Source organism: Antechinus flavipes, chromosome 2 (assembly GCF_016432865.1).
Source record: "Antechinus flavipes isolate AdamAnt ecotype Samford, QLD, Australia chromosome 2, AdamAnt_v2, whole genome shotgun sequence".
NCBI classification, from domain to species: Eukaryota; Metazoa; Chordata; class Mammalia; order Dasyuromorphia; family Dasyuridae; genus Antechinus; species Antechinus flavipes.
Genome location: NC_067399.1, coordinates 7,256,306 through 7,278,894, shown reverse-complemented (window position 1 = coordinate 7,278,894; position 22,589 = coordinate 7,256,306). Strand labels below are relative to the sequence as shown.

The 22,589-nt window shown below is 56.9% G+C and overlaps 1 protein-coding gene across 1 annotated transcript in view; it reads right to left on the bottom strand.

The window, feature by feature from the left end:
- Window positions 1-22,589, bottom strand: part of NBAS (NBAS subunit of NRZ tethering complex) — a 99,386-nt gene that overhangs the window by 17,432 nt on the left and 59,365 nt on the right. Inside the window, exons 36-45 of the mRNA XM_051974119.1 lie at window positions 19,012-19,179; window positions 18,094-18,207; window positions 17,712-17,835; window positions 17,088-17,164; window positions 16,729-16,866; window positions 15,378-15,607; window positions 14,919-15,029; window positions 1,821-2,071; window positions 969-1,303; window positions 231-449 (exon numbers count right to left, since the gene is read on the bottom strand). Of these exons, the coding sequence (XP_051830079.1) occupies window positions 231-449; window positions 969-1,303; window positions 1,821-2,071; window positions 14,919-15,029; window positions 15,378-15,607; window positions 16,729-16,866; window positions 17,088-17,164; window positions 17,712-17,835; window positions 18,094-18,207; window positions 19,012-19,179 (1,767 nt within the window). The remainder of the gene's footprint in view (window positions 1-230; window positions 450-968; window positions 1,304-1,820; window positions 2,072-14,918; window positions 15,030-15,377; window positions 15,608-16,728; window positions 16,867-17,087; window positions 17,165-17,711; window positions 17,836-18,093; window positions 18,208-19,011; window positions 19,180-22,589) is intronic.

The window sequence follows — 22,589 nt, the reverse complement described above, 5'->3', positions numbered from 1 at the left end:
CCGGGGGCTAACGGCCAAGGCAGCGGGAATCCTCTGTCCTCGGGACTCGGGAGCAGGCGCCCCGGCTGGGGGGGTCACTCTCGGGGGAGGAGGGGGCAGTCATTGGGGCTCAGCCTGGGGGCACCCGAGCAGGCGGAGAGTTCGGGCCAAGGGCAGCGGCCTCCTCATGCCGGGGGCCCGGACCCGAGCCGGGGCGTCCTGGGGGCGGGGGCCGGGCCGAGGGCTCTCACCTGCTCGCTGCTCCTCAGGGAGGCGACGAAGCTGTGGTGCAGCGTCTGCAGGTGAGCCAGGGACTGCTCCAGGTGTCTCAGGGCGTCCTCGTAGGGGCCGGCGCAGGCCGTGGGGTCCTCGGAATCGCGCTCCGGGTGCTTCTTCCTGCGCTTCTCGATGAAATGCTTGACCGTGCCGATGGCCCTCCTGGTCATCTCCGTGCGGGAATCCACGGTCAGCTGGGGGGACAAAAGGGGGGAGTCAGGGGCCCCCGGGGGGGCCTGCTCTCATCTGTTCCTCGGCGCCTCCCCCCCACCAGAAGGAGCCCCCCGTCCTTGCCCTCCTTAACATCAGGACTGAAGCCCATGTTTCCCCCACCCCCACTGCCCCTGGTCCCTCAGGCCTCGCGTCTCTGCTTCCGTACCGTGAGCCCCTCGCCTGGGCCCTGGGGGCTTCACCCCCGGACAACTGCCGGGGTCTCCCTGCCCAGCTGACAGAGGGATCTCCCCAGAGCCAGAGCCACTCACGTCAGCGTGTACTTGCTCCCGCCTTCAGGATCGAGGAGAAAACCCTCCCCTCGGTCTTCAAAGCCCTCCCTGGTCCGGCCCCTTTCCTTCTTCAGTCTTGTTCCACCTTCCACCCCCCGGGCGTCCTGGCTGCTGCCCCCTTCCCCTCCCCCTCCGGGTGAAGCCCCCCCGCCCTAACACCAGCACAAGGCCGCCGGAGCCCCCCGGGGCCGGCCCGGGCCTGACTGTTACCTCGGTCAGCGCCTTCGGAGAAAACGTCATGGCGTCCAGCACGGCGAGGAGGTCGCCCGGGTGGAGGCGGTCGAAGTACTTGGCGCAGGCGTCGTAGGCGTGGAGCCAGTCGGCCGCGGACCTGGGGGCTTCCCTGCAGAGCTGAGGGTCTCCCTTCCAGAAGAGCTTCTGCAACCAGACGGTGTAGAGGGAGCTGGGGGAGAGCGCGGAGCCGTCGGGCTCGGGGATCCGCGGAGCCAGCTTGGAGATGGAGAGGACGTTGTGGCTGGTGAGCACGGGCTCCAGCGCCTCCAGGGGCGGGGCCGTCCCGTCCGTCAGCTTCTTGTAATTCAGACCTGGGAGGAGGGAGCGGCGGCGAGTGACTCCGACTGACCAGGACCGGCTCCGACTGACCTGGCCCGGCGCCAACTGACCGGGCCCGGCTCTGTCCAGAGCACGCACCCCTGGGCCCAGACAGGCGGCCACGGGCGGCCTCCCTGCACAGGGCGGGGCCCCCGGGAGCTGCCGCTCAGCCGCAGGAGGTCCCTCCTGAGGGGAAAGGGGAGGGAAGCCGGCCGGGCAATCAGGGAGGGGCCGCCGTGGGACAGGAGGGTGGGAGCACAGAGCCCCCCCCCAGGCCCAGAATAAGGCACGGAGGGGGTAACTGGCTCCCGGGTTCTTTCTGTTTTTGAATTGTTCCTTCTAAGGGTTTCCCGGAGGAGGGGAAATGCGGAGGCCACAGGACCGACCCGTGACTGACCCGCGCCTCCGGCCCCAGCCCCCCCCCCCCCGCCCAGCGGCCCCAGCCCCCCCCGCGCCTCCGGCCCGGCCCCCCCCCCCCCGCCCAGCGGCCCCAGCCCCCCCGGCCCTCACCTGCCGCCACCACCTTCAGCTTCTTCAGCAGCCGCACGTGGGTGTCGGGCGGGATGGGCGGCCTCCCGAAGGCCGGGCAGCCGCAGGCGGCCAGCAGGCTGAAGAAGTAGAGCAGCCGCTCGTGGTCGGTGCCCCCGATGCCCGGGTACACGTACTTGGCCATGCGCTCGTGGAAGAGCTCGGGCTCGGCCTTCAGGGTCTCGAAGAGGCCGAGGTCCTGGGCCCGGCCCTCGATCTCTGCCGTGGACAAGCTGCGACACAAAGACAGAGACAGAGGCCGGGCTGGGGGAGGCCGGGCCCGGGATGTGCCTCCGAGCCCTGGGCAGGGAAAGCCGGCCACGACGGAGGGGGCCCTGCCTATACAAGCCACGACACAAAGGGGGCGCTGCTCCTGAGGCCCACCCGGGAAGCAACGCTGGGGGCCCGAGGTCGCCGGGTGGGGACGGGGGAGGGAGCGAGGACAGCCCCGCCCGGGGTCAGAGACACGACACGACGTCACCTGACGGACCCCGTATGGGCAGACGGCGAGCCTCTGGGGCCCCTCCGAGGCGATGGAGGACGCCCGTCTGCGCCCCGAGTGAGCCTGGGGACACGAGGACAAACCCTCGGCCGCCCCAAAGTCCGGTCCCTGCCCCCCTGACCCGCGGACACCCCCAGGAGCCGGCCCCGCGCTGCCCAGGACGCAAGCTTAGGGGACAAGTCCCAGTCAGGAAGCCAGCCCTGTCCCGCTGGGGCCACGCGGTCCCCAGGACGGAGCCCGGACCCAACCACAGCAGAACCGTGAGAGCCGGGGCCTGGGGAAGAGCGGCCGGAGCCACTGGGGAAGCCGGGGACTCTGGCGGAGATTCCCAGGCGGGACGGGCCCAGGGGCCTCCCTCAGACTCACGCCCGGCGGTAGCAAAGCTCCGTGGCAGGACATGGAACCTGCTCAAAACTGACCATGTTCTAGGGCAGAAAACCCGCAAAATCCCCCAGAGAGCAGCAGAAAGAGGAGATGCGTCCTGTTCAGATCACGGTGCACCGAAAATGACACGTGATAAAAGGCCGGGAAAAACAGACAAAAAATAATTGGAAACTAAGTAATCTGATCCTACAGAATGAGGGGGTGAAACAACCAACCGTATAAACCCTCGGTCATCTCATCCAAGAGAATGACAATCATGAGACGTCCCAGCAAAATGTGTGGGATGCAGCCAAAGCGGAAAGAAGGGGAAATGTTATCTCTTAGAGGCTCACTTGCATAAAACAGAGAAAGAAAAGATCAATCAATCAGGCTTGCAACTAAAAAAGCTAGAAAATGAAAAATTAAAACCCCCAATCAAATACTAAACTTGAAATTCTAAAAATTAAGTTAAAAGTAAGGAAACTATTGAATAAATAAACAAAACTAAGAGCTGGTTTTATGAAAATAAAAACAAAACTAGATAACACTTCGGTGAATTTGATTAGAAAAAGGAAAGGGGAAAATCAAATTGTTAGCCTTAAAAATGAAAAGGGAGAATTTTCCACCAATGAAATTAGAACAATAATTAGGAGTTAATTTTGCCCAATATAATAAAAATGACAATTCTACTTAAAATAATACAAATCAAACTGCCAAAAATTGACTTTACAGAGCTAGAAAAAATAATAACAAAATTCACCTGGAAGAACAAAAGGTCAAGAATATCAAAAGAAATAATGAAAAAAAAAAAAAAAAAAAAAAACAAATGAAGGCAGCCTAGCTGTACCAGATCTAAAAGCATATTATAAAGCAGCGGTCATCAAAACCACGTGGTATTGCCTAAGAAATAGATTAGCTGACCAATGGAATAGGTTAAAATCACAGGACAAAATAGTCAATGACTATAACCATCTAGTATTTGACAAACCCCAAGATCCCAGCTTCTGGGATAAGAATTTGACAAAAACTACTGGGAAAATTGGAAACTAGTATGGCAGAAACTAGGCACTGACCCACACTTATACCAAAGTAAGGTCAAAATGGGTTCATGACATGAAGAACAAAAAAGCAGATTAGAAGAACAAAGGAGACTCTATCGATCTCTCAGATATGTGAAGAAGGAAGAAATTTATGGCCAAAGAAGAACTAGAGAACATTATGAGATTCTGCAAAATAGATCATTTTGATTATACTAAATTCAAAAGGTTTTGTACAAATAAAACCAATGCAGCCAAGATTAGAAAGGAAACAGAAAACTGGGGGGAAAATGTTTACATCCAAGGGCTCTAATAAAGGACTCATTTAGAAAAATATATAAAGAATTGACTCAAATTCGGAAGGACACGACCATTCTCTAACTGATAAATGGCCAATTTTCAGACAAAGAAATTAAAGCCATTTCTAGTCATATGAAAAAATGCTCTAAATCACTATTGATTAGAGTCTTTCTTACAGAACAATCATATTCCATAATATTCATCTACCACAATTTATTCAGCCATTCTCCAATTGATGTTCTATAAGAAATGACCAGCAGCAGAGAGACTGACAGGAACTGATGCTGAGTGAAACGAGCAGGACCAGGGGATCATTGTACACGGCAACAAGAAGACTACATGATGATCAATTCTGACGGACGGGGCTCTCTTCATCAGTGATGTGATTCGGACCAGTTCCGATGATCTTGTGACGGAGAGTCATCGGCACGGAGAGAAAGGACTGCGGGGACTGAGTGTGGAGCACAACAGAGCGTTCTCATTTCTTTGTTGTTGTTGTTGCGTTTTGTTTTCTTTTTCACTTTTTTCCTTTTTGATCTGATTTTTTTAATGCCGCAAGAGAAGTGTGGAAATGTGTTTAAAAGAATGGTTCAGGTTTAACCTGCATTGTTGAATTACTTGTTTTCTAGGGGAAGGAGTGGGAAGAAGGCAGGGATAAAAGGTGGAACACAAGGTTTTGCAAGGGTGAATGCTGAAAATGATCTTTGCATATATTTTGAAAATAAAAAGCTATTATTTTAAAAATTAAACTTATATCCTTCTCAAAAAGAAAAAAAGCATTGTGGGAAGAGAGTGTGAATGGACAAGTTCTCAGCTGACTGAGCAGCTGGCTCAAAGGGACAGGAGGTCTGCAGTGGAGTGCACAGTGATCTGTGCTGGGTTACAGCTGGACAAGCCGAAGATTCGGACCAAGGCAGACATGGCTGGCTCATCAGAGCTTAGCGCACACCTTCTCCCAGGCGATTCTAAAGTGTTGGAGGAGCCGGAACGCCTCTAGGAAGGTCTCTCTGCAGAGACCCCATAGAGTGTACGTGGGGGAAGGGAAGATACAACAAATCCACAAAAAACGCAATCTAAGCAAGAGTGGCACGGGGAGGAAGAGGGCCCGAGTTAGGATTCTTTAAGGAAGTCTGTGGCAGGACAGGATGTTTTCAGGGAACCGGAAAGGCTTGTGGAGGAGCCGGGAAGCATCATCATAAAAACTCACTTCGTTCCCAACCAACCCCATCGGCAGATTTGGTGGGATTCGTACCAAAAGCAGATCAACCGACATCCTCGGAACACTTCAGATGGGTCAGAGGCTGGGGAGACCCGTTCTGGACAAGGAGACGTCACTCAGGGAGATCAGAAGCGGGCGCAAGGGGCCGGATCTGCTGGGTGCGACCCAAGATGGCGCCGATGGGAGGCTGGGATCCAGGAGTGGACCCCGGAGGCCTCCGAGCCCCGAGTCATGGGGCCCCACTCACGGAACGAAGAGGTCCCCGGAGGTGCTCAGAACCACGTCCTGAAGACAGGAAGTCATCCTTTCCCAGCCCGGGCTCAGGGAGCAAAGCCAAGAGCCAGGAAACAGTGGAAACCATATAACAAATCCCACTGCGCCGGCAGCCAGAATCACCATCTAAAGCTTCCGCCTCCTGACAGGGGACAAAGGTCCAAACATCCTTAGGAACATCACAAACCAAAGGGCGGGCACTGGAAGGCAGAACCCACAGTCACAAGACGGAGCAATGACTGATAAAACCTTGGGGATGTTTTCATCAGGGTCACCAAATTCTCGCCATGTCCAGACTCGTCCGAGCTGCCGGGGCCTCGAGGGCAAACCAGAGAGCGGGTGCAGGCGGGCACTGTGCCCATCCCTGCCCCCGATGGCGTGGCCCCAGCCCACGTCACCACAGTGGGAGATGGCTCAGTCGGTCACCCTGTGCCATGAGACAGAGAACGGGAGGCTGGCTCCCTGTCACAGGCCTCAGAGATGAGGAGCAGGGACTAACCAGGACTCTCTCATGAACCCAAGGACCGCGCAGCTGCGGCCTGTCTCTGCAAAAGCCCCCCTGACAGGGCGGGGTGCCAGGCCTGCAGCGCTGGCCCGTCTGACTGATGGGAAACGGAGATGAAGCGGCTTGGCCACGGTCATGTGGATGCCTGGCGGCTGCCCGGCCGCTCTGAGCCAAGGGCAGGAGTCCTGGCTTCCGTGTAGGAAACCCCGAGAATGCCCCACGAGCCTCCTCCTGCAGCCCACTGCCCCCGGGGCCCGCTGGGCACATGACCCCCATCAGTCGGAGCATCTGAGAGCCATGGTCGCAGTCCAAATGGTCGTGGAGCAAGATTCACCACCATCTTCTTCTCCTTAAGACATCCGGTGAGGGGAGCCACAGTCCCCTCAGGCAGCCATAGTCCCCTCGGGCAGCTCCCGCTTCTTGTGGCCCCCTCGGGCAGTTGTGGCTCCCTAAGGCAGCTCCCCTTCTTGTGGACCCTCCATCCGGTCACAGCCATAACGTGACTCTTGCATGTCCATTGCCCCCGGCCCCCAAGCCCCACCTCTCCTGGATGACATCCTCAGGTCTTTGGCAAATGCAGATGGAAAGACTGCCCACAAGGGCTACAAAGGCAAAGCCGAACGTCCAGACTGGCATCGGGAATTAACCCGAAATAGTTCTGTTCCCAAAGTCACTAGAAAACACTTCAAATTAAGTCTAAAACGGCCCGGGTGGAGGAGATGTCAGACCTGCCCCTGCCCCAAAGGGAACTGGGCCCATCCTTAACCCTGACGCTCCGTGAGCTACAGCACGAGTGGGTCTGCTACACAACCCAACTCCTCCAGCTGGAGAGTGATCTCAACCTCAGAAAAAAGTGCAAAACTGCCCCCCGTGACCCTTCCCTAGGTTTTAATGAACCCACAATTTAGTCTGTGTCATTAGCGATCTCGGGCCCCTGTTCCAGGGTGGAACCTTTCCTGACCCACCATGAATCCAGACCCCTCCTTCGCCGGCGGCTCTCACGGACACCCAGGATCAATGGCCACCCAACGGCCTCCCTGAGCAGAAGCTGCTCCCCCCCCTCTGGAGCACGGGCCACAGTCTTAGAAAAGCGTCCCACGGATCCACGCATGGGGCGCGGCGGGTGCCGGGCGGTCACGGCCGGCTTTCCGTCAGCCAGAGAAATGATGGCCCCCGCAAGAGCTGAGGGCCTCGCTCCCCGCCAAGCTCCGCCATAAAGCGGCTTACACAAACAGGGAATATTTGACTATCAAAGATTAACTATCGGCATAAACTGGCTTTTAGCAGCACACAATGCACAGGGCATGAATTATTAATCCTGAGCCCGTGATTAAGGGCCCGGTAATGGCTTCCAGCTGTCAATCACGCCAGGAAGGAGCCGGATTCACGAGAAGCGTGGGGGGAAGGGCGCACTGCAATTACAGGACAAATAATTTATTTAAATGTATTTAGTCTTGCTGCAATCTGCAGTGAATACTAACTCGGCAGCGTGGGGAAGGAGCGACGGGCAGGGAGCGCCAGGCAGGGGGCGCCGGGCAGGGAGCGCCGGGCAGGGAGCGCCGGGCAGGGAGCGCCGGGCAGGGAGCGCCCGCTGCCCTCGCTTCCCCAGCATCAGCAATCCCGGCCATCAGTGACTTGTCAGCGGCCTCTCGTAGGGCCCGGAACCCCAAGGCAGAGGAAGGCCAGATGGACGGCTTGCAATGTCTGGCAGTGACGCCCGCTGGGCTGCGCGGGACTAAGCTGCTCCGAGGCCCGGAGAGCACGGCGCCGACCCCCATGAAGCCCCCCAAAGGGGTCCTGAGGGCGGCCCATGGCCATTGGCCAAAACCGGCCCCCAGGAGCTCCGAGAGCGCCCAGCAGAAGCTGCCCCGTGGGCCACGGCTTCTCCAACCCCGGGGTTCTGAGCTGGGGCCAGCCCACCTTGTCCAGGGAGGGGGGTGGGAAAGCAGGGGAGGATGAGGCTGCATAGACTTTGGGGGGGAGAGAGAGGGAGACAGACAGACAGAGACACAGAGACAGAGACCAGAGACAGAGAGAGTTAGCGAGCCTCAATTAGAGTGAGCAAAGGTTTGGGCTCCACACTCATGATAAGCCAAATCATTCCCTGTATCCAGCCTCAGTTTCCCCGTCTGCAGCCCAAGGGCTGTCGGGAGGACCTCAAGAAGCTCCATCAGTAAAAGTCTGCTCTTGTCCCCATCCCGGAGGGCGCTGACTCGGCCTGCTGTCGGCACAGGCAGTGAGCGGGGCCTCCAGGTAAGGAGCGAAGCCTGGAGTGGACAGAGGGCCGAAGGTCTCTTTCTTGGCAGACCCCGGTTAAAACAGAGGCTCGTGAAGAAGCCTTTCAGCGGACCATGGACACAGCAATTTGAGAGCGCCCTCCACGGACGCCTGTCTGTCCATCCGTACCACATCCTCCCCACAGGAGGGGCTAGAGACCCCCTCGCCTCCCAAGCCAGGGCTGGTCTCACCTGTGCACTCAGCGGCCATTTCTGCTTCCTCTCTAAGCCCCTGGGGGTGGGGTGTAGGACCCAGGACATGTCCGTGTATCGAGGAGGGGCCCCTGTTCTACAGCTGAAGAAGCCGTGGGTCAGGCCCATTTCTGCATTTCCCATTTGTAGTCAGGGCCAAATGGGGTTTCTCCTTGCAAGCCTTCGGGCTAGTTTTTGCACAAACAAAACTAATGCAGCCACAACCAGACGGGGAGCAGAAGGCTGGGAGAGTGTTTCTGACAAAGGCCTCATTTCTAAAATACAGAGAGAACTATCTCACATTCCCCAACTGATAAATGATCAAAGGAATCAGACAATTTTCAGATGAAGAAATTAAAGCGACTTCTAATCATATTAAAAAATGCTCGAAATCACTATTGATTCAAGATTAAGAACATTCTGAGGTACCACTACACACCACTCAGACTGGCCAAGATGACAGGGAAAAGACAATGACGAATGTTGGAGGGGATGTGGGAAAATTAGGACACTGATACATTATTGGTGGGATTGTGAACACATCCAGCCATTCTGGAGAGCAATCTGGAACTAGGCTCAAAGTTATCACACTGTGCAAACCCTTTGACCCAGCAGTGTTTCTACTGGGCTTATACCCCAAAGAGACACTAAAGAAGGGAAAGGGAACCACACATGCAAGATTGTTTGTGGCAGTCCTTTTGATAGTGGCCAGAAACTGGAAACTGAGAGGACACCCATCAGTTGGGGAAGGACTGAATAAGTTACGGAATATTATTGTTCTGTAAGAAATGACCGGCAGGAGGATTTCAGAGAGGCCTGGAGAGACTGACAAGAGCTGATGCTGAGGGAAAGGAGCAGAACCAGGAGATCATTGTACATGACAACAAGACTATACAACGATCAATTCTGATGGACGGGGCTCTTTTCAGCAGTACTGAAGTGACGATTCCAATAGATTTCGGATGGAAATGCCGTCCACAGCCAGAGAAAGAACTAGGGAGACTGAATGTGGATCAAGGCATAGGATTTTCACTTTTTTCTTTCTTTTGTAGTTTTTTTTTTTTTAAATCTTTTTGGTCTGATTTTTCTAGCATGACACGACAAATATGGAAATGTGGCTAAAAGCCTGCACTTAATTTAGCCTTTGGCAGATCGCTTGCTGTCTTGGAGAGGGGGAGGGAAGGGAGAAACATTTTAGAACACCAAGTTTTACAAAAATGAATGCTGAAAACTGTCTCTGCACGTGTTGGGAAAAATAAAATACTATTTTAAAAACAGAAAGAAAGCAAGGCAGCGCTCGGCTGTCCCGGAACAGGCTGGTCCTCCCCAGCCTCCCTCGGCTTTCCCAGAGGCACGTCGTCCCCTGGGCACCCTCACAGACACTTCTCTTCCGGGCCGGCGCTGGCCTTGGCGGCTGCAGCTCACGTCCAGTGTTTGCTGACAGAGGCCTTCTGGGTTCCTTTGAGCTCCGTGTTTTGGTGATTAATTCCCACCAGTTTAACTTCTAAATGAAACCACGGAGACGCTCAGGCAACCCTTGGTACTTTAAAAAAGAAGCTTTACAACCATCAACATAAGGAAATTTCCGAGAACATTTTTAGGGACCAAAGGAAAGTCAGAGAGCCCAGAGTTGGAAAGCATGGCAGGGGCATCGAGCCCTCACCGGTGGTTAGCAAGGCTAAGAGGAGCACCTCTGGGCCCACAGCAGGACTCTGCCTCAGGACGGCTGCAAACTGACTGCGGGGGCCCTGCCCGGCTCCACGTCACGGGCCCAGAGCAGCCGGAGGGAGGAGTGCTCCTGCTCACCGATGCTCCCAGGCAGGGGCACCAGGGGCAGAGCAGCCCCTCAGTCCCAGCCTCCAGCCCCGGCTTTGGGAGGCAGGCCGGGAATCTCAAGCCAAAGGGGAGGCTGCACTTGTACTCCACGGACCCCCACAGCTTTTGAAGTGCCCCCAGGGCCTGGGTCAGCGCCCTGGCAGGCAGTCCCAGATCAGGCCCCTCTGGGAAAAATGGAAGCTCGAGGTCCCCAACCTGTCCCCGAGATGCAGAGCAACTCGCAAGCTCAAGAGATAAGCAACAGGACCGGCCTCCACGAGGGCCAGGGCACCCATACGTAATGTCAGCCCACGGGCCGGAGGAATGAGGAGACAGAAGAGCCCGTCATCCTGAACTACTCCGGCCACAGGAGACTCAAGACCCAAACTCAGAGAAAGTCTCAGAGGAAAACTCGGCTGGGACACGGTCAGCCCTGATTCCAGAAGCCAGCAAGGAAATGTGGGGGCTTGAGGGAAAAGTCAAAAAGAAATGAGAGCTGTGTAAGAAAAACTGCAGGGAGAATGGATAGTTTAGACTCCAGGGCACCAAACATGGCCAAGCCAAGAAATCCCTGAAACTCAAGACGGCTCAAACGGAAGGTGGGATTCCCTAAGAGGTCACAGGACATGAGAAAATGATGCCAAAGACTGAAAAAAGAGAGGAAAATGACATCAAAGACTGAAAAAAGAGAGGAAAGTTACGTCACTGACTGAAAAGAGAGGAAAGTGACGCCAACGACTGAAAAAAGAGGGGAAAGTGACGTCAACGACTGAAAAGAGAGGGAAAGTGACGTCAAAGACTGAAAAAAGAGAGGAAAGTGACGTCAACGACTGAAAAGAGAGGAAAGTGATGCCAACGACTGAAAAAAGAGGGGAAAGGAATGTCAACGACTGAAAAAAGAGGGGAAAGGGACGTCAAAGCCTGAAAAAAGAGGCAAGTGACGTCAAGACTGAAAAAAGAGAGGAAAGTGACATCAATGACTGAAAAAAGAGAGGAAAGTGACGTCAATGACTGAAAAAAGAGAGGAAAGTGACGTCAAAGCCTGAAAAAAGAGAGGAAAGTGGTGTCAATGATGGAAAAAAGAGAGGGAAGTGACACCAAAGACTGAAAAAAGAGAGAAAAGTGACATCAATGACTGAAAAATGAGAGGAAAGTGACGTCAATGACTGAAAAAAGAGAGGAAAGTTGTTGGAATCCTTACTAACTGCTAACTAATTAGAGTTGATCTAATCTTACAAGAAGATGTTTTGGGCAGAACCTGAAATGAGGTACTAAGTAGAACTAATTAATACAAGGTTTGTGTTCACACCTTTACTCATTGGAGTTCAGTGAGTTCACACCTCCCTTGAAGCTCGTTGGGCCAGAGAGCACTATGGGAGAAAACCCATAATCCCATTCTCTCAGAAGAGTCAGATAAAAGGCCAGCGATGAGGGATCTATGGCAGAATACATTATTTCCTCTTGGCTGGCTGGTCGCAGAAGAAAGTTCAGCTGGACTAGAGAGGAGCGACTCTGGTGGCAGACGAAGAGTTTTCAGAGGATAAAGCTACGAGTGGAGAGTTCAGTGGACAACCAGATTCATCTTCATCTCACACCACTGTAGTTGGTGGCTGGGCTCCCCAGAAGGAGTCAAGAGAGACATTCCATCTCTGTGTTGGTTGGAGGCAGAAGAAAGCAGAGGCAGAGGCTGAAGGACAGAACCTTTGGATTTGGAGACATCCGAAGGGCTCTAAGCCTCTAAATCGGCTGTGCTTTGAGAAGAACAAGAACTCCAACATTTGAACTCTAACAGAAAGTGACACCAAAGACTGAAAAAAAGAGAGAAAAGTGACACCAAAGACTGAAAAAAGAGGGGAAAGTGATGTCAAAGACTGAAAAAAGAAAGGAAAATGCTGTCAAAGACTGAAAAAAGAGAGGAAAGTGACGCCAATGACTTAAAAAAGAGAGGAAAGCGATGTCAATGACTGAAAAAAGAGAGGAAAGTGACGTCAACGACTGAAAAAAGAGGGGAAAGTGACGTCAAAGACTGAAAAAAGAGAGGAAAATGCCGTCAAAGACTGAAAAAAGAGAGGAAAGTGATGTCAAAGACTGAAAAAAGAGGAAAATGATGTTAAAGGCTGAAAAAAGAGGGGAAAGTTACGTCAATGACTGAAAAGAGAGGAAAGTGACGTCAAAGACTGAAAAAAGAGGGGAAAGTGACGCCAACAACTGAAAAAAGAGAGGAAAGTGACACCAAAGACTGAAAAAAGAGAGGAAAGTGACACCAAAGACTGAAAAAAGAGAGGAAAGTGACGCCAACAACTGAAAAAAGAGAGGAAAGTGACACCAAAGACTGAAAAAAGAGAGGAAAGTGGCGTCAATGACTGAAAAAAGAGAGGAAAGTGACATCAAAGACTGAAAAAAGAGGGGAAAATGGCGTCAATGACTGAAAAAAGAGAGGAAAGTGACACCAAAGACTGAAAAAAGAGAGGAAAGTGGCGTCAATGATTGAAAAAAGAGAGGAAAGTGACGTCAATGACTGAAAAAAGAGAGGAAAGTGGCGTCAAAGACTGAAAAAAGAGAGGAAAAGTCTCTCAGGGCAAAAGCCGCTGCCCTAGAAACCCGATCAGGGAGAGAAAACGCCAGGATTGCCAGACTGCCTAGACAGCAGCACAAAAAGGCAGTTCCCACGTTCTGTTTTGAGAAATCTTAAAATAAACCTGCCGCGATCTCTTGGAGAAGTGGAAGAAGAAAGAGTCCCCCAGTTACCTCCTGAAAGAAACCCCAAAATGAAAGCTCTAAAAGGCGAAGTTCAGAGCTTCCAGAACACAGAGAAAGGCCCGCGAGCAGACACAAGAACGGCCTCGGGATCGGGGAGCTCGCCGCGGTCAAGCTCACACAAGACTTATCGGCTGCCACCAGGAAGGGGCAAAAAGCCCGATATACAACGGCCGAGAACAGCTGACAGACCGAGCGAACCGTCCCGGGGGGAAGGGCTCCCGGCGCTCCCGAGCACGGGCGCAGAAGAACCCTCCGGTCCAAGCCCAGGAGCGAGGGGAAGCAAAGGGGGAGGCGGGAGGAGAGAGTAGGATCGTGCTCCAACATGGAGACACGACCCTTGGGTCTGCTCCGGCTCTGCTTATGAGACAAGGCCCGGAGTCGCCACGGCCTGAGGACCTTGAGAGAAGGACGGACACACTGAAAACCAAGCTCAGGGGCCGGAGCCGCCAAAGTCCTGGGGACGGGACCGGTGCTGAACGCTCAGGCCGCAGAGCCAAGGTCGCCCTGCTGTTGGGCAGGGGCAGCGCAGTCTGGGGTAGAGGGGCCCACCCCTCCCCCTCCCCACAGTCTGTGCTTGCTGCTCCTGCATGGGAAGCCCTGACTAAGGGAAATGTAAACCTCGACCCGGGGCAGCAGCCAACGGGGAGGGCAGAGCGTGTGTCTGGCTGGCGCTGCCCCTCCTTCCAGGTACCCTGGTTTCAGCCCCTGGGACACTCGCTCCTCCGGCTCTCCTGCTCGCCCCTGACACCCGCAGCCCGTCTGCTCTCACTCCTGTGATCAGAGACCCCTGCCCCCCAATGGTCAGCCAGGGGAGCCCCCGGTGCTTCCAGGCTGCTTTGGGGCTCGATGCAGTCACCGAGTGCAGCGGACAGATCTGCCCGCCCTAGAGTCAGAGGATACTTGTGACTTGGTGACCCCCCCCCATCTTTCTCACCTTCCTCCTCTGGAAAATGGGTTTCATGACACCAGCTGCCTCCTGGGGAGGCTACCCCTGTACAGAAGGTGCCGGGCGCACAGTAGGTGCTCCACCATCCCAATTATGACCCTCCTAAGAGCCCGTGATAGGATCCTCCCTGGATCCCTCGGGCCTGGACTCCAGCCCCCCAGGGGTCAGATAAGCACTGTTTTAGGATGGCAGCTGGGTGGCTCAGTGGAGAGAGCCCTGGCATCAGGAAGCCCTGGGTTCAAATCCAGCCTCAGACACTCCCTGGCAAGGGGGCTCTGGGCCAGTCTGCCTCGGTTTCTTCATCTGTAAAATGGCCGACCTCTGAGGTATCCCGGCCAAGAAGACCCAGTGAATAAATGGCATCCTGGGGTCCACAGACCTCTGACCAGCAAGACCGAAGGGAAGGAGGAGACAGCAAACAGGTTTGAAAGATGGGGGACGCCGAAGGCGGCTGTTGCTGTGACCTGGGCGATGGCAATCAGGGTGTGATGGGGGAGGTAGCGCGCGGTCGAACGAGCCGAGGGAAGGGACCAGACCCATGTGGGGGTGGGGCCGCGGGTTCCCGATGGCTTTGGAAGCACCGCCCTCTTCATTTCCCCACGTCCCCGCCTCCATGGACCAGAACCTGCTGCGGGTTACCCACTGACCCCGGCAGGGAGGCCCACGAGGGGGGACCCGGCTGCCCCCATGCCGCTCCCCTCAAATGCTGAGCCAGGATGGGGGGTCTCGTGGGGAGAGGCCAGATCACGGGCCGCGGCCCAGGCTGAGCCCAGGGGGAGGGGAGCAGGAGCCCCTCCATGAGTCCTGAGCCCCCCGAGCCCCTGTACGACTCCCAGAAGTCTAACCACAGACCGGCAACGACCCAGTCCCGGAGGAGCCGGAAGCCGCTTACCTGCTGTCGGTGAAGAGGAACTCCAGGTGGGTCATGTAAAGCTCCCAGCGCGGCACGTTGTAGCGCTGGGCCAGCGAGAGGGCCACGTTGTAGACGTTGCTCTCCAGGGTCCTGGGCGGGGCCCGAGGGAGGAAGGACAAACCCGTGAGTGCCAGTGAGACCCCCGCCCTCGCCCGATGTCGCTCCCTCTTGGGAGAGCCCAGAGCTGGCGCCACAGACAGAGCCGGCAGGTCCTGCTCGGGGGCCTCGGCCTCCTTCGGGGTCTCACAAAAGTGCTCAGCCCAGCTCCCAGATCCTGGAGACATCGGGGGCTACTGCCGGCCCCCTTCCCCGTTCTCCCCTCCGTCCTCCACGACCCCGCAGAGCCCGACACCTGCCCACCCTCCCCATGGTCCCCACTGGCCGCCCCCCCCCCGAGCCCCCAAAAGGCCGCGAGCCCGGGGGAGGGGACGCACTTACTCGGCCAGGCCCAGGATGGTCTCCCTCTTGTACTGGTCGTCGGCGGCGAAGCGGGCCACGTCCACGCCCTTGCGCAGGCCCTGGAGCAGCTGGGCCTGGGTGAGGTCCAGCAGCCGCCCGTGGTAGAAGGCCAGCTGCCGCACCAGCCCCGCCAGCTCCTCGGGCCAGGCCCGGCCGTCCAGGCCGGACACGTACTCGGTGACCGTGCGGATGAGCTCGCTGGGGTCGGCCTGCGGCGCCGGAGACAAGGGGGCGGTCAGTGGGGGCCGCGGGCTCGGGGACCCCCGCCCTGCCTGGGGGCCACACGGATGGTCAGGCCCGCTCTGGAGGCCGGGAAGGGAGAGCGGGCTTGGGCGGGGCAGCAACGGCGGCCTGAGTGTCCGGGGCCCTCCCTCACCGCGGCCTGAGCGGACACAGGGCCCTCCCTCTGGGCCTCAGGTCCTCATCCGCCAAGAGAAGGCGCTGGAGCCCATGGCATCGGGAGGTCCCTCCGGGCTCAAGGGGCAAGAGCGGGAGGAGCCCGAGGTCTCACCTCCCCATCCCAGGGCCCGGAGCCTTCGCTCCCCCCTGTCCCTCAGGAGCTTTACCCGGCCGGGCGCTCTCCTTACTCAGGCCTGGTGGGGGCCCCTGGGCACCGGGGGGGGGGGAAGGCAGGAATCCTATCCCAGACTCCCTTCCAAACCCCGCCCAGACCCTCCCCCCCAGCAGCTGCAGAGGGCGCTCCCACCTGGGCAATGGGGACAGTCACAGCCTTTGGGGAGGGAGGGAGAGAAGGGGGGGGGAAGGGAGGGAGGGACCGGACGGCCGTAAGCGCTGGGCAGCCGTCACTGGCTCGGTCCTGATCCGGATTTCCGCTGCGGGTCCCTCAGTCCCTAGGACGGGCAGAGCCAGGACGGCCCAGGACGGACTTGGGCGGGGGACTAAGGAGCCAAGCTCCTTCTCGGACGCTCGTCAATTATTTTCTTTTCAGTCCCGGACTCGTGAAAGACGGGAACTAAAGAAGAGCTAGAGGGAGGTGGGGGCCCGACGGCTGCTCTGTGCATGCAGGGAAGCGTCCCCTGCGGAAGGGCCCGGCGAGAGGAGGACCCGCCCCCGGGGAGCGCTGTGCCCGGCTTCCCTTGCCGCCGAGGAGAGCGGGCCCCACCTCGCCTCGGCCCGGGCGCCCTGGGGCACCAGCAGGGGGCGCGGCCCCACCTCGCCTCGGCCCAGCCGCCCTGGGGCACCAGCAGGGGGCGCAGCCCCACCTCGCCTTGGCCCGGGCGCCCTGGGGCACCAGCAGGGGGCGCAGCCCCACCTCGCCTCGGCCCGGGCGCCCTGGGGCACCAGCAGGGGGCGCGGGCCCGGGACTCACCCTGTAGAGCGGGTGGCAGCTGCCCCGGAAGCAGGGGAGCAGCAGGGAGTAGACGTGCAGGCTGTAGTAGAGGGCGGCCAGCTGCAGGCACAGGGCCGAGGGCGCCTGCTTCTCGAAGCACTTGTTGGCGTCCGCCTCCTGTGGGGGAGAGGCAGCCACTGACGGCCGGAGTCCGAGCCCGCGGCGCCCGGGGGCCGCCCGCTGTCAGAACCGCCCCGCGGGGGCCCGGGAGAGACGTCGGCCCGGTCAGAGGCACCTCGGGGGCTCTCCTGGAGGCTGCGGGCTCTCCCTGCCCCCCCCTTCCTGCTCAGGCCGGCCCCCAGTCAGAGCCCCGGGGGGGGAGGGGAGGGAGCACTCACCTGCGGCAGCGCGAGCAGATAGGCCAGGGCCAGGGTCATGTCGTGGGGGAAAGCGTCGCTGGCCAGCCGGAGGAGGACTGGGGAGAGAAGCGGCGCGGGGTGACCAACGGCCCGGCAGCGCGGGACCCGTACTCAGGAGCCTTGGTCGGGGCCACCCCGGGAGGGCGGGGCTTGGGGACGCCCAGCGAGGGCCCGGTGTGGGGGAGACCGCGTGGGGGCTGTGTCCTACAGCGGCCTGGGGGCCACGGCCGGGGGGCCCCTCACAGGGGACCGGCCCCCCCGTATTACACTCGGAGCCCCCCTGGCCCCCCCTGGTCCAGAGTCATCTCCAGACACTCTCACTGACTTCTGGGCGGGCGCCCCTCCCACCTCTGGGGGGGAGAACCTCAGTGCCCAGGGGGAGGGGCAGGGGGGGCCTCAGTGCGGGGGGGGCGGGGGGGCCTCAGTGCGGGGGGCTGGGGGGGAGGGGGCCTCGGTGCCCGGCAGGGGGGGCCTCAGTGCCTGGGGGGGAGGTCTCCATGCCCGGGGCAGGCACTGCCCAGGCCCCAGGGCTCAGACGCCCGCATGGCGGGTCTCACAGGAACCGGGGGAGCCGGGAGCAGGCCTTCCCTCCGACCCTCTCACCTTCGGTGGTCGGGAAGCCGCCGTCGCCCTCGCTCCTGGTCTCCGCGAGCTTGCCCGTCCGCAGCAGGACCTCGGCGAAGCTCTCGGCGCCCGCGTGCTGGTACGCGGTGTAGGTGACTTCGGCCTGGGGGGACGAGGAGCCCGGGTTAGGGGTTTTCCTGGGGGCACTGACTTCACTTCGGGGGCCGCGCTCTCTGCATTTCGGGGCCGTTTGGCCGACAGCCTCGTTTCCAAAAACAGATTATTTGGGGGACACGTGACACCCCCCGGAGCGACCCCCAAACCTGGCAGTGGGGGGCGAGACCCTCCCTCAGCGGGGCCACCTTCAGGAAGCCCTGGCGCCCCCAGGAGGGCAGAACAAGCGCTCGGGGCCCTCACTCACCTCGGAGACAAAGGGGTTGGCCAGCAGGGACTCGTAGAAGGGATGGCAGCCCTGCTTCTCCAGGTCCGCGTTGGCGCCCGCGCCCCGGCCATAAACGTCGCAGAAGTCTTGGCTCTGAGTGGGTCAAAGCAGAAGAGGAAGCGTCGGAGGCTCCGTCCAGGGGATCGGGGGGACCCAGACACAGGAGGCGTCCCCGGCCATGACCCAAGAGAGAGAACGGGGGGACACGGGGATGGGCCTGACCGAGGGCAGCTCGGGCCCAGGGGCATCAAGCAGCTGGTGTGTATGCAGGAGCCAGGGCACCCACACAGAGGGCACATGGGCACTCATGCAGCAGGCACAAGCCCAGGAGCAGGGGCACCCACACAGAGGGCACATACCCAGGAGCCAGGGCGCCCACGCAGCAGACACATGCCCAGGAGCCAGGGCACCCACGCAGCAGGCACGAGCCCAGGAGCAGGGGCACCCACACAGCAGGCACATGAGCACTCATGCAGCAGGCACATGCCCAGAAGCGGGGGCACCCACACAGCGGGCACATGGCCGGGAGCCAGGGCACCCACACATTGGGCACGTGCCCAGGAGCGGGAGCACCTACACAGCAGGCACATGTCCGGGGCATCCCATGGGTGTAGCTGGGCTGGGCAGTCGGGGGCACGGCAGCCAGGGAGAGCTCGGGCCCCTGCCGCACCTCAGGCGCTCACGAAGCTGCTGGAAAGCTCATGTCCCAGGCTCCAAGGTCACCCACGGGAGCACGGCCCCGACAGCCCACCCAGGGGAAGAGAAATGGCTCCGGAAGATGAGCCCACGGCAGGAGCCCGGGCCAGGGCAGAGGGCGGCTGGGCTGGGGGAGAACTCGGGGCCCGGGACCCCCAGGGACGGGGGAGGGAGGGGGAGCCTCCGCGGGCAGCCCCTTACATGCAAGGGCCGCAGGTACGCCAGGGACTTCTTCCACCACTGCCCGTCGCTGACGGCGTGCAGCACGGCCCTGGTGGTCGTGCCCGTGTTGGAGAGGACCTTCCTGGTGGTGGCCGTGGTCCAGTGCAGCAGGTCCCCCGAGTGGCTGCTGGGGGGCCCGGCCTCCTCCTGCCCAGGGGAGAGGGAAGCTTGAGACCGCAGAGCCCGGGCCGGGGTCAGCGCCGGACGCCAAGCCTCGGTGGGGGAAGGGCTCCGGGCGGCCCCTCCTCGTGGGACTGACAGCAGCCCCCCCAGGGCAGTCGCCAAGCCCAGCCTCTTACTCAAGTCCAGAAGGATCAAGAGGGAAGCGCTTTACATGACTGCGCGTGGAGACCCTGCTGTCTCAGGGCAGGGGATGGGCGAGGGGGGGTGGGGGGTGTAGAATCTGGAGCTCACGACATTTTTAATTATTTAAAAACTTTGAACATGTAACTGAGGGGAAAATTAGATTCATACCGATTTCTAAAAAGACTGAGATGGAAAACGAAACAAGACAAAATACAGAAATAATTAGTTAATTTGATTTTTTTTAAGGAAAAAATGAATAAAGTACTAGTATCAAAAAAGCAAAAAGGACTCGTCTGCAATGAATGGAACAGGAAAAAAAGGTACTAAAAACTATTATACACAATCACGCGCCAACAAAACAAATTATTTTAAATTGAGGGTTCACAAAAACATAAAATGAAGAGAAACAAAAAGAAAACAAGTCCTAGAAAGAAAAATTAAACAAGACCCAAATGAACTACTGAAAAGTACACTGAGATAAGATGAATTTATGTGGTAATTAAACATTTAAACGATAATTCCTGTGCTACAGAGAGAGAGAGAGACAGAGACAAAAAGAATCAGAGAGAGAGAGAAGAGAGAAGAGAGAGAGAAAGAAGGAAGGGAGAGGGAGAAAGGAAGAGAAGAGGGAGAGAGAAAGAGACAGAGAGACAGAGAAAGAGAGAGACAAAGACAGAGACAGAGAGAATGAGAGGCAGAAGAAAGGGAAAGACAGAGAGACAGACAGAGAGACAAAGGGAGAAAGAGAAGAGAGAGAGAGACAGAGGAAAGGGGGGGGAGAGAAAGGAGGGGAAGGGAGCTCATGAAACTAGAAAAAGAAGGCACCTTGCCAAACTCAGGTCCAGCCAGTTCTAAATCTATGATTCTATTTCTCTATCAGAATCCTGATTCCCTAAGCAAGGGAAGGATACCAAGAAAATTTTGACTAATATCACTGATATAAAATTAATATGTCTATATATAGAAATAAAGTAATATGTTCAAAAAAGTATTTTTCTATGAAATTCGCAGGGTTTACAGTAGGCCCAAATGGGTGGTTCAATATTAGGAAACCTATAACGGCAATAAGACAATCCTAAATTATATAACAATAGTCACAAAAAGTCTTCAATAAAATGAAGAATTCGTTCATTTTACTTCTTAAAATGGCAAAAAGAATAAAAAGATCTTTCTCGAAAATGATCAAAAGCAGCGATCTAAAACCAAAAGCGAGCATTATCTATAACATAAAAAGACTAGAAGCCGTCTCCGTAGACTAAAGCGTAAAATAAGGTTAGCCATTACTTTATCATTTATCTAAAAAGAATAGCAAACGTGAGGCAAAATGATCTGTGTATTCAGAGGATATTTTGGCTCATTGAAAAAATTCAAAATGCAATAAAAACTTTCAAGGAAGTGATAGTCTCGACAAAGTCGAGGGACAGAAAACAAATCCAAAGGAACTATATTTTGCTAGCAAAAGCCAAAAGAGAAAGAATTAAGATTAGTGCAAAGTACCCAAAATATTTGGGTTTTAATGTACCAAAGCACATATAAAACTTATTTAAAAAATTTTAAAGAAATGAAGAAAGGTTTAAACCACTGAAAAGACACTCTTATTTGTAACTGAAATGACAATGACAATATTAGCTAAATAATACACAAACTCAGCGCTCTACAAATCAAACCATCAGGGGATGGCCATGTAGAACTGGGCAAAATACTAACAAAATTCATTCGAAGGAGCAAAGGCCCAGGAGAGTCAGGAATCAAACAGCAGGGAGTCAGAAGGCAGGATGGGAGCAGAAACGCCTCTTAATTAGGCCCCGCCTCCGAGCCTCTCTTCTCCCATCTGGCCCCAAAGCCTAAGACTGAAGCTGCTTCTACCCTGCTCAGGAGCATCCGCTGGCTCCCAGCTACTTCTCCTAATTCATTTCCGGCCTTCCGCCTCTGGGCTCCCAGTGACTTCCCCAAGCTCCTGGTCCACCACTTGGCTCTGTGCCGTATCTCTGGGAGGGACCTCAGCAGCCACCATTTTGTCCAACCCGTCCGTGAGCGCACGTGACCAGTGTCAAGTCGGCACGCGGCTGAGCCAAACCAACCTCCTGGCCCCCGGCCCCCGACCCCCGGCCTCTGAGCCGACCGCTCTGGCTCACCCTCAGCACCCACAGGGTCTTTCCAAGCTCAGCTCCAAGGTCTGGCCACGGCGACTCTCAAAGCCATACAAGGTCTTGCCCACGTGCACGTACGTCCTTGTGCACAAGCGGCTGTTCCCCCTTCAGAGACTGGCATGGAAGAAGCACTGAAAGTGCTTGTGGCTGACGGCCCAGACCCAGAAAGGGGGTGACCCCCAGACCGAAAAGAAAGCAGCGTGGTTAGGGGGTCAGCAGCCCAAGCCAAGGAAAGAGGGCCTGTGCTAGGAGGGGCCAGGGAACCGCGGCTTCCTAAGCAGGGGAGCAGCACGGCCCCACTACGCCTGGAAATAGACCGAGACAAGAGGGGGCCAGCTGGGGGGCCAGGACTGAGAGGAGGCCCCCCATAAACCCAGACATTCCTAGAGCACCCCAAAGAACGGCTGTGAACAAATGTGCAGAAGCAGCCCGCCATGACCTGAGGCAGAGAAGGAAGCAGGACCAAGGACAGCTCCCAGAGTCCCATCTGAGTCAGCAGACCCCTTCCCTCTTCTCTCCCTTTCCTTCTCTACCTTTCTTTATCCTTTCTCTTTCCCTCTCTTCTCCCTTTCTTTCTCCTCTCTCTCTTCTCTCCCTTTCCTTCTCCTCTCCTCTCCCTTTCCTTCTTCACTCCCTTTCTTCTCCTTTCTCTCCCCTCTCCCTTTCCTTCTCCTCTCCCTTTCTCCTCTCCTCTCCCTTTCTTTCTCTTCTCTCAAGATCCCCTCTCCCTTTCCTTCTTCTCTCTTTCTCCCTTTCCTTCTCCTGTCCCTTCCTTTCTTCTCCTCCATCCATCCCCTTCCTCTCTCTCTCTCACCCCTTAACTTCACTTCCCAATATCACAGGGTGACACTTAACACAGTGTGAAGAGGGCAGCGGGCCTGGTTTAAGGGACAGACTAACAGTTGGACATCCATGTTTTCTGGAATGGCCCATGCTAGCAGCTGCATCGCCCGGGGCCCCGAGGAGGCAGCTACAAGACAGCCATGAAATCCTAGTAAAAACAAGCCGAGGAAGCCGCTTGGCACCAGAGCCAAGAGACTTGCTTCTGAGCCGCGCAGACGCGTTTACTGCACGAATCCCCCAGCTGGGGCCGGGACTTCC